The sequence below is a fragment of the Oryza sativa genome, chromosome 6 (assembly GCF_034140825.1).
Source record: "Oryza sativa Japonica Group chromosome 6, ASM3414082v1".
Classification (NCBI taxonomy): Eukaryota; Viridiplantae; Streptophyta; class Magnoliopsida; order Poales; family Poaceae; genus Oryza; species Oryza sativa.
Window position 1 is genome coordinate 6,734,247 of NC_089040.1, and position 12,297 is coordinate 6,746,543.

General features: G+C 43.6%; 1 protein-coding gene across 1 annotated transcript; it reads left to right on the forward strand.

Moving 5' to 3' along the window:
• Positions 1-4,644: 4,644 nt before the first annotated feature.
• LOC4340553 (transcription factor TCP15) lies at positions 4,645-6,541 on the forward strand. The gene has a single exon (XM_015786271.3). It carries the CDS (start codon positions 5,220-5,222, stop codon positions 6,381-6,383), a length of 1,164 nt encoding a protein of 387 aa, XP_015641757.1. The 5' UTR covers positions 4,645-5,219; the 3' UTR covers positions 6,384-6,541.
• The last annotated feature ends 5,756 nt before the right edge of the window (positions 6,542-12,297 follow it).

Genomic DNA, 12,297 nt, shown 5'->3' on the forward strand with positions numbered 1-12,297 from the left:
TACGTAGTGTAGTGAGCAAACAATTGATTGTCCAGACAAGGGTGAAGAGACAAATTGCAAATATATATTATGAATGCTTGTTCCAGAAGGATACATGGTCTATCTATGAAGTCATCCATATATGAATACATATGCCTCAACCTAATTAATCTCATCACAAACAAAATGCAGAGCTATTCAAGTTAATTAATCTCATCACAAACAAAATTCAGAGCTATTCAAGTGGTTAACCTTCTTAGTGATACTGAAATTCTAGTAATACACAAAGATGTGACAAGACTGATGTTTTTTATAAATATTCACATGTGGCATCTGCTGATCCATTAGAAATTAATATGGATTATCACCATAAGCGTTATAGTGAATGTGAAACAATCACAATATAGTAACTCTGGAACATATTTGTATTACTAGTGTTGTAGATCAGATGTCGGAAATTGTTTCCATTATCCAAAAGGAGTGCTAGCTCATTAAAGGCTAGAATGTGGTTAGGGGGCTTCCTTAAATTTACTCTAATAAGTAAGAAAGGAACATGTAGGAGGTTTATATATCTAACACGATGGAGACTCATGGACCACACAGCAATTCCTGTGGTTCACAGGAAACACCAGAATCACATGGCACCGCCTGTTTAAAAGACAGAAGTGATTTCATATGTCTTTCATCGTGTCCTTTTTCTCCTATCGATCAATTCTTGTTCCAATTTACCACCCCTCTCCTTGGTCCTGACTCACACGGTCACACCTTCTCCTTAATTTAATTAATTATTTTAGCGGCAATACTTTTCAATCCAATATTTTGGAAGAGTAATATTTTCTGTTAACTAACTGGATTTTGTACGGTCTTCAGGAGGTACCAAGAAATTACGCTTTGATTAATCAACAATATATATCTATATCCAGGTATGTCAAAGGATTAACACTAATTAGCGCTACTAGTTACAAGTGATTGTGAAAAATCTATGTTTGAAAAGTATGTTTATGGCATGAGTACACATATATAGCATATCTATTTGCCACTCCTCTTGGGCGCCTAGAGATGTGCATTGGCCCCTGTTTCTTGCTTTTGTTGTACATGTAGTTAAGTTGTTTGGCCTCTTCCCCTCCATATATATAGCTACTCCTAGATGTGTACAAGGCCAAGAAAACATGTGAGGATTCACATAGCTACTACTCCATAAATCAGCAAAGACATCATGGATCGATTTGATGGCCGGTAACACGAGACAGGCAAAGAGGATATACTGACGCTGCACACATGAAAAGCTTACCAGTTGGGCTCACGGCATCGACCGACCAGCTTTCTTACAGGTAAAGGCAAATCTACAATTAGCTACTATACGAGGAAATATATATCGGAAACAAAAACTTGGGTGCAAACTTGAAAATCATCGCATACAAGTTTTTAATTTTTTTTAAAGAGTCTCATGTATAGCTAAGGTTGTATTAGACAACCATATAAAATGTGCCTTTGATTAATGGGGATTTTGAACCACCTCATGGACTTGTGCCTAGTACGTAGTCTTATGATACATTTTAATCTATTTCTATTTACTAGCAATCCATATCCTTGATAAAGAGAGAGAAAACTAGAAAAAAATAACTTATCTATAGTAAAACAGTGGGATCTTTGTAGTAGAATACTCGTTTTTTTTTAGAAAATGGGATAAACCCGGCCTCTACATCCGATCGGATGTACACAGCCAAGAATACTCGTTTTTATACGCCGACATGCCACCACGACATCATAGAAACTGACTATGGAAGGATCCTTCTAGTCTTCCCTAACCATTCAAACCAATCTAAGGTTGGAGATCCCGCACATGGCACACCTATCAGGTAGGCTATCATCCTTGTGCTACGTTAGATTCGGAAGTCGATTAGCATTGATTCTCGGTTCGCCCTAACTCCACATCCATCCTCGCCTTGGTGCCTATGAGAGAGCTGAGCTATACTATAAGTCTAGCCATTATCCACACTGACTTATGGTAAGTACAATAATTTCTCACAAGAGTTTTCGTGAATTGTGGTAAGTGAGATAGTATCTCAAGGCCATTCCCTATGAGTCTTAGGTAGCCCGGCGTTGCCTCCCCCTCAATGGATGCCATAAATCCCCTTTAATGCACAATAATTCGATTTAGGGTTTTTTGTTTATAATAAAAAAATAGTGAATATTCTAAAAATCATGACTAAATTCATATGAACTCCAGTAAATTCTAAAAATGCCAAAAGTCCAACTAATTATAAATTGGTTTCATGTGTTGTTTCATTATATTCTAACGTTTCCGAAGCGCCATTGTACTTCGAGATCATCGCAAAGGTCCAAGTGTAGAGCAAGGCAAGTTATACTATTGTTCTTGACTCTATTCTACGTGAATTAAGCAAATGTTTTGCTTACTTGAAGTAAGCATTCATTGTTTCACAATTTCACATGGGATGTCAATGACCTATATGTAGTTGTAAGCTATAGTTCGAATACTATCATTTCCTCGATGACTTGGGTAACATGTGACTAGATGTTTGCCTAGGATGGTTAGATCAACTAGCTCACTATTGGGATAATTACCTCTCTATTTTATACCTAGGAATTAATTAATGGTGACACTTTGCACATGGTTCATGAGGATGACTAATCCAACTAAAAGATGACTAAATGGTGAGTTTTCGGTGCATGGTTTTGTTGACGCATCTATAGCAATTAAGGACTAATTCGTCAGAAACCCTTGTAAAATATTATTGTACTTAGCACGCCAGCGTGATCAATGGTTGGGCTTATAATACAGCTCGCTCCTCTCCCAGGCACCAAGGTGAGGGTGGGCATGATGGAGTTGCGTTGGACCAGGGAACAAGTCCTGTCAATTTCTATGTTCGGCAATATAATTTATAGGGTGCACAAGATCAAAGAGAGATGGTGACACAGATTTATACTGGTTCAGGCCCTCGAGTGAGGTAATACCCTAGTGCAGTTGGTGTAGATTGGATCTATGTCGAGAGGTGCGGAGATCAGCAATGGAGTGGCTGATGGCACGTGTAATGGAGTGTGTGAGTAACTCTTCAGGGTTCTTGCCGAAGCCCTTTATATAACGTTAGGGCTTCCGGCGGCATGCATGTCACAATATCCCTTATAATCTGGGTACGTGCAATCTATTTACATGGGATTGGATAATATTTCTTATCTCTTATCCCTTCCTATACATTTTTTTTTGTGGGGACCCTTCCTATACATTAAGGATAGCCGCATGGACCTGGCTACTCGGCCTGCTCTATGTGACACGGCACAAAGGCCTTCCGTGAGGTACCCGGGTATCGTGCCCTCCACAGGTGTTGATCGACTTTTAAGTCCACAGTGGTGCAAGGGATATTTCATTTACTTTGAGTCGTTATATGCATGTGGTAGCTTGATAGCTACTTAGTTAAAGCAGTTTTTATCCATATCATCTCGGAACCTCCGGAGAATTGACTGAAACCTAAGGTTCCAAACAATTGACCGGAGACTTTGAGAAATAATTTAATCCGCTACAAAAGTTTGTTTAAATTTCAGTTTTCGCCTATTCACTCCTCTCTAGGCTTTACAAGGGACTTTCAGCATCCACACAATAAAAGGTAGAGTTGAGCCTATCGGTTATATGGAGAAAACATTAAAAAATTGAGGATGATGTAGAGAATATAAACAAAAGACAAGGTAGAAACTAACTGCAAGTTTATATGCAAATATAGCATGTCTAATTCCCTCCTCATATGTGCACCACACATTATAATCAACATCCAACTTGGTATGATCATCCAATCTTGGTTCGCAAACACCAGAAGAGATTGTGCATACATGAGCGTTTTATAAGTTTGTACACTAAATTACATCCAACTAACAAATTCATATGCCATCAATGCAATTTGCTAACAATGAGTTTAATAGCAAAATGCTATACTTTCTATGGGTAAATTGACACTCATTTTGATGTTTGTCCATTGACAATACAGGAAACTATTCTAAACTCTCGAGAGAATATCCTCTCATTGTTTGCATGTCATCCAAATGATTATAATTTTCTTTTTAAAAAATAAGCAAGATAAATTAATATGTGATAAATCACTCCACAAGCATGCAAGGTTAAATTTAACTTCAACATGTTGCAATGAGAAAAAAAACAAATTTGACTATGAATATATGTTAACTAGCTTTTTTTTTTGCAGATTGTGGAAGTTAAAATTTAACTTACATGTTTATGCAGTGATATATCATATATTAATCAATTTTCTTAATTTTTCATAACTATTTGTATGACATGCAAACAATAATGGGATATCCTTTGGAGAGTTTAAAATCCACTCCATTGACGATATATTGTAATACTAGCATAATGCTCATGCTTTGCTCCATGTAAAGGAATATATATTATGACAGTATTATAGATAAAACATATTTTTTATCGAAAATATATCAGTATCACTTGTTTGCTTATTATTTACATATATGGTATTCACTTATTTAAAACGAGAACCCTAGCCCTAGCAAAACCGGGCCGGGCTGGGCCGGGCTTCACTGCTTTACAAGAGCCAGCTTAGTGAACCTAATAATTCTGCTCCTGTCCTCCTTATCCTGATCAGTCCTCGGTCGGCTTTTCCTCTCTCTCTCTCTCTCTCTCATAAAACAGAGACCTTTAATGCGTCGTGATCTCTCCCCTCCAATCCCGACAAAGTACACACACCATCGTCTCCCCCTCCTGCCTCGATGCTAGCTCTCCCATTCCCATCTCTCCACTCTCCCTCCTATCATATGCTCCTCCCTTCTCCACTCTTCTTCTCAAATCCTCTCTCTTCCTCTTCGTCCTCCTCCTCTTGCAACCAAAAAACACCATAAAATAGTAATCCCAATCCACAAGCTCACCTCTCTCTTGCACACACACACACCTGACACAACACTTACACATCATACCAGAAGAAAAACCAATTCGATTTTGCCAAATTACCTAGCTATAGCATATAGGTAGGTAGCTAGGTAGCTTGGTTTTCCCTAATAGCTCTAGCTTGATCTCTTTCTAGCTCTACCGGCGGCGTGGCGGCGGCGGCGGCGGCCGCACCACTCTACATCATCACGTACACCTGACCAGCTTAGCGGGAAGCCCCACAAGAAGAGTTTGTAGGTCACCAATCAGATCATCAGTTCATCTTTGTGGTTGTGTGGGTGTGTGTGTATATATATACCATGGCGTGAGAGTAGCCATGGATGTCACCGGAGACGGCGGAGGAGGAGGGCAACGGCCCAATTTCCCCCTGCAGCTCCTCGGGAAGAAGGAGGAGCAGACGTGCTCGACGTCGCAGACTGCCGGGGCGGGCGGCGGCGGCGTCGTGGGCGCGAATGGGTCGGCGGCGGCGGCGCCGCCGAAGCGGACGTCGACGAAGGACCGGCACACGAAGGTGGACGGGCGGGGGCGGCGCATCCGGATGCCGGCGATCTGCGCCGCGCGGGTGTTCCAGCTGACGCGGGAGCTCGGGCACAAGACCGACGGCGAGACCATCGAGTGGCTGCTGCAGCAGGCGGAGCCGGCGGTGATCGCGGCGACCGGGACGGGCACCATCCCGGCCAACTTCACCTCCCTCAACATCTCCCTCCGCTCCTCCGGCTCGTCGCTCTCCATCCCTTCTCACCTCCGCCTTGCCGGCTTGGCTGGCCCTCGCTTCGGCGGCGGCGCGCGGGCGGCGGACGCGTGGGACCGCGTCGTCGGCCTCGGGTTCGGCGGTGCGGCCGACGCCCCGTCCTCCGCCACCTCCTCCTCCTCGTCGCCGCTTCTGCTGAGCTTCCACTCCGGTAGCGTCGGCCTTGACGTGTCGCCGCCGTCGGCGTCGACCTCCCCGGCCGCCGCCGACCTCTCCCGGAAGCGGCGGTGGGAGCAAGAAATGCAGCAGCAGCAGCAGTACCAGCAGCAGATGGCCGGGTACACGCAGAGCCAAATTCCTGCGGGCACGGTGTGGATGGTGCCGAGCAGCAACGCGCAGGCCGCCGGTGGCGGCGCTCCGCCGGGAGGCGGCGGCGAGTCGATTTGGACGTTCCCGCAGTCAGGGAGCGGCGGCGGCGGCGGCGCGGCGACAGTGTACCGTGGCGTGCCAAGCGGACTACATTTCATGAACTTCCCGGCGACACCAATGGCGCTGCTCCCCGGCGGGCAGCAGCTCGGCCTCGCCGGCGCCGGCGGGGGTGGCGAGGGGCACCCGGGGATCCTCGCCGCGCTCAATGCCTACCGCGCACAGGCCGCGCAGCCGGACGCCGGCGCGGCGGCGCAGAATGGAGCGCAAGGCTCAAGTCAGCATCGTCAGCATCAGCATCACGGCGGCGGCGGCGGCGGCGGCGACGAGCGGCATGAGAGCATGAGCGCCAGCGACTCGTAGGGCTTCCGTTCCGTCCGGTGTGTGCCCCGCATTTTCTCTGGTTTTGATCTGTTCTTCTTTAATTTTCTCCGTTTTTGTTTGAGTTGTTGTCTACTAATGTCTATGGCTTTCTTCCTCGACCCATCATATATTCATGCAAGGATCATACAGTTGCATTCCATGCCATCTGCATAAAAATATCTTATTGTGTGCTCTTAAGAATGGATCACCAATTTCACCATGATAAAGCTCTTGCAAGTTGCAAGTGGTAGGGTTTGGTTAGAATGCTAGAGAACCTTTTTTTTAAAAAAAATGAAAATGAGAATGCTAGAGAACCTAGAATCATTAATCAATAAATCATTGCTTTGGTATATTGATCGATCGATGAGGATTATCCACCAACTAATCCTCATCCAATGCATGCATGCAAGCTAGCTAGCATCCATTCGATCTGCCACTCTAAATAATTTCTTGTTGGTTATCTATTGCGTACACATTTCATACATCTTTTCTCTGTCACCGTATATAGCTTTTGCAAGACAAAAGTTTTTCATTCGAATTGTACTACCGGCATGCATGCATATAACCTCGACAAAGTTCCTTTCATTTGAATGCATATGCAGTGCACGGTTCTACTAGCTAGCTAGCGGTTGGCCGGGCGGCAAAGGTTGCCAAAAACCAAGACAAGGTAGCACGGTAGCAATCAGGGATTGCATTGGGTTAATCCGAGGGTAAGCATCGACGACGAACTTCATCAATCAAATATAATTTTTAAAATAGTTTAACAGTGAAGAAAAATAGATCTACTTTCTACAATCCAGCTACTACCAGTGGCCCACTCCTTTACAGTCGTGGGAACACACGTTTTCAAATGTGGGGGCACTCTTACTAATTTGCAGAATATGCTTATATTTATAGTCACGTGTCAAAGTTCCAGTGGGCATAACACTATTAGTATCATAGGAGTTAGATAGTGATTTTATGAAGAAAAACATAGCCTTAAGTTAAATAGTACTACCTCTACTAGCGGTGACAATTAGTCAATTAGTCATCCGCTGGTCAGAGGATGGGTTAATCCATCGAGAGCTAGGAATATCCTTGACTTGTTTTTAATCACCTGTCAAACTTGATACAAATAGTTAAAAAAGTTCAAAAACAACATTGAAATATAGACTTCAGCAAAATTCAAGTTTACACTTAATCTACCTACACATCAAGAAAAATTTGAACAAATTTCTGTGTGAATAGCAGCTAGGTATTGTTCATATATATGATGTATTTGTTTTTTTCCTTCCTCGGTGTGTCATCAGTCTAGTTTAGACTTGATATTTTTGTTGCTAGCATGCATGTATATCTTTTCCGCAAATACGTCCATAACACATTTCACTAAATTCTTATTGAAAGCACACCTACATATTCACAACATTCATGTACAATAAAATTTGAATCCGTGGTTGAAATCATGTACCCACACGACTTTACCGTCACACCACTAGTACGTCCCACAACCATACATGTATATATCAATGTTACTTCCTCCGTTTCACAATGTAAGTCATTATAATATTTTCTACATTTATATTGATGCCAATAAATTTAGATAGATATATATATATGTCTAGATTTATTGGCATCAATATAAATATGGAAAATGCTAGAATGACTTACATTGTGAAACGGAGGGAGTACCAAATATTTCCAGAACATCTGGAAATTGTCCGCGCGTCGTATCTTCGGAGTGGAGGAACGTACGTACGTGGGTGGGGATTTTGTAATATGGAGAGCTAGCTTAGGTTATATATCCAGTACCCCCGATCGAGGCACCAACCACCAACACCAAGCCATCCATCCGACTATCCGTGAGCACACCGAGGCCCCCAACGCCGACTGATCCCCACCCCCCACCGCGAGGCGGCGCGCGTACGTCTCACCGATCGAGCGAAACGAAACGAAACGCTGCCTGCCACGGTGCATGCGCGCCCGGCGGCCCGTGCGCCCGCGGGATGGATGGGTAGATGCGGGCGGCCCCGCGCGTACGTACGGGACGGGAGGAAGAGATCGTACATCGCGCGAGCGAGCGCGACCGGCCCACGCGCGCCTACTGGCGCTGGCTGGCTGCAAACCGATCTCGCGATCGATAGCGCGCGGGGAGATGGAGCGGGAAGCGCGTGGTCCACGCCTTTCTCCGCCAGCGCGCAAGCGCAAACGGAGCCCCTGTGCCCGCCCGCCTGCAGGTGCAGGGGGGCACTGTCGCGCCGGTCTCCCCCGCGGCTAGCTAGCTTCATCAATACAATCGCCCGCCTGCGCGGACGTACACTGCAGGTGGAGGGCCGGAGCATGTACCCCGCATCGCATCGCGCATGCATGCTATGCTATGCTCCACCAAAGGGTACGTTACGTATATATATCAGCCGGGCGAGACACGTACGTTTGCATATATTTTGCGGACAATTATTACCCCTTTGGATCGATGGAATTTAATTAGTACTGTTTTCATCTCAGAATAAATTAATATATTTATAGAAGATTGGAGATAGATTAGCAACACACACACAAATGATCACAATGAACCTATTTAATAACCACACTGCATTTTCTATAATATATATACGTAAACTTCTTTTATTAGGCGATGGGAACGGAAAGATGGTGGGTAGGAGGGAGTATATCTTCATCTAATTAATTTGTTGGGTTCCACACTTTATTAAAAAAATAACTTTTTTTTATAAATTCGAATGGTAGAATTCAATTATTCCGGGATGGAGCTAGTAGGGAATATGAAGGAATTGAATCTGTTGGTAAAAAAAATTCTTTGAGAGGCTTTTGGATGGTAGGGTTCCCTCATAGAAAATTTTGAGAAACTATTACTATATACATATATACGACTCAAACCGTCCAACTGGATTTGATCAATGGTTGCAGTGTATATAAACATATGTTTCTTTGTTATTTGCATATCCCTAATTGTACATGAGTTATACAACTAGGTTGTACATATAGCAGTACTCGAAATTTTATATGTTAGGAAAAATTCTTTCACATTTTGTATAAATTCTTCTAGCAAATTAATTGCTTTGAAAGTTTCAATATACCTATCTCTCCCTTCTCTCTCTCTGATAAATGAACACATAATCTTATATTTTCTCCACTTTTCGATCGTACGAGGCATCCAAATAACTATTTTGTGTAATACTTGCGGTTTTGTTTCCTGCTACAAGAAACAAGTTATAACATTTTAATCATATATCTTTTTATACTAATTCCTGTATTTTAAGGAACCCGGTTTCTTCGACTAGTGTGGTTGGCACTAGCTTGACCAGCTAATTGAATTGGTGACACGTTTGTGCATGGATGCGGTCATTGATGAACATGAAGACGATCGATCGAGAGACTACGCGTCGTTGCCTCGTTGGGGTTGGCCACATAATGAGCTACAATGTGGTGACTGCACAAGTGCACAGTTTATGTGCGTGCAGGTGGGAGGGAGGAAAGAGGGGAGAGAGGTGAGAGGATGAGGCCAATAACGTGCGTGCTGGAGCTGTCGGTTGTTCTCTGCGCCAAATTGGAGCCGTCACATGTCCGGCTGATTGGCCGCATTGAGTGGCCTTGCCTAGCTAGTGGCCGCAGCACGTAGCAGCAGCAGCTGCTGCAGCGCCCTAAACACACCAGTGAAGCACATGTGTCGTGCCTCGCCTTGTCTCCCTAATACTGCCACTCGTTTCGAGCTAGCAGCTTAGAGCTAACACATCTCTGGAAAAGTATTAGTTCAAAAAAAAACTCTAGAAAAGTGATTATGATCCCATCAATTAACCAAGAGTTGGTTATAAATCAAAACGGGTGGACGGTGATGGCAACACACCCAGGGACATCTAGGAAAGGAGTCCACACTACTACCCTAATGTTCCTACTTCCTAGTGACATGGGAGATCTAGAAAAAAAAACAAAGGGTATTTCAGCTCAACGAACTCTCAATGCTATCCCTCTCTGTGAAGATAAAAGAAGAGGCTAGCCCAGATCATCCCTTAGAGCATCTCCAGCAGGGACACTAAATATAGCCCCTAAACAGATTTTGGATGTTGAGGCTAAGAGCATCTCCAGCAATAGCTCCTATTTTACAGCCCCTAAAAATTTAATGGGGGCTTCCCCCATTTTCTAAGTACCTAAAAAATATCTTTAACTCCAGCAGCAGTCCCTTTTCTCGCCCCTTATTTCATTTCATCTTCTATTTTAACATATACTTTAAAGTACAAATCTATAGTTCTATACTCTAGCTACTCCTAGTATAAAACCATAATAATCCAACCATATTTAAATTCACAATTCAAATTCGATTCTTTTAGAAAAAATAAAATGGAAATGCAAATCCTAGTAGCATGTATTCATAGCTCGGGTGAAACGAGCTTCTGCTGCTGTGGCGCTTCCATGCATTTTCTCACATGTGTTGATTTTTCCCGTCTTCTCATCCACCAATAGACCAGCTACTTCTCTCACGAAGCAACAACCAAGCAAAGCAACAAAAAAGCTGCATAGCACATCGCATGTATCACTTTCCCCATTCTTCTAAGTCCCACAATCGCAGCTGCTAGTGCTACCCTGCTACTACTTTCTCAATTTCGCAGCCTGCAACAACACTTGAATCATCCAGTGCCTCGACGCCATCGCATGACTCGGCCACTGGGCCATGTTTTTCATCGAGTTCAGGTAGAGGGTGCAGGCTAGAGGAGACTCCAGGTACAGCAGACGCGTCGGCCGGGAAGGAGCGTTGGGTAGAGGAATGCACCTGAGGGATGACATGGTAGGCAGGGAGGAGCCGCACCGGCCGGGGATGAGCACTGGGCAGGGGAGGTGCCGGTGGACCAAGACCACGTCGGGCGGCTCCCGCGCTTTTCCAACCGTGGATGGGGGCTGTGCAGTAGAGCCCCTGAGACTAGGGGCTAGGAAAGGTTATTTGGGTGCCTACCTAATTTAGGATCCTTGATAGGGGCTCTGCTGGATTGAGTTTTTTAGCCTCAACACCCAAAATCTGTTTAGGGGCTATATTTAGTGTCCCTGCTAGAGATGCTCTAACTGTTTGCTTGGTTGTTGCTTCGTGAGAGAAGTAGCTGGTCTATTGGTGGATGAGAAGACGGGAAAAATCAACACATGTGAGAAAATGCATGGAAGCGCCACAGCAGCAGAAGCTCGTTTCACCCGAGCTATGAATACATGCTACTAGGATTTGTATTTCCATTTTATTTTTTTTAAAAGAATCGAATTTGAATTGTAAATTTAAATATGGTTGGATTATTATGGTTTTATACTAGGAGTAGCGTAGAGTATAGAACTATAGATTTGTACTTTAAAGTATATGTTAAAATAGAAGATGAAATGAAATAAGGGGCGAGAAAAGGGACTGCTGCTGGAGTTAAAGGTATTTTTTAGGTACTTAGAAAATGGGGAAAGCCCCCATTAAATTTTTAGGGGCTATAAAATAGGAGCTATTGCTGGAGATGCTCTTAGTCTTCTCCATGTGAATTTACAATTCTTTACTTTCGTACGGTTCCTTTTCTTCCGCTATGTTTAATATGAAATATGCACATTCGGGTGCCGATTTGTTAAAAATAAATAAATCAATACGGTGTGTTTACGATATAAAATAATTTGTGAGTAAAATATTTACATATATACTCTTACCCACCTAACAGTCCAAATTAATTTTATAATTAAATTTTAAAATTTAAATTTTGACTGCGGTTGATTTCTTTAAGGTAAACGACGAGTCACATAGCTTAGACGAGATGAGTGCACTGTTTGACGCAAATTAATGCGCATGCAATCGTACACCCGTACGAGAGGGAGAGCATGTCATGTGATTTCGAGAGGCCTAGGAACATGTTGGTTCATCAGTCATGCCGGGGCGCATGCAGAATTAGTACTGCTCGGTAATTTGTGCGAC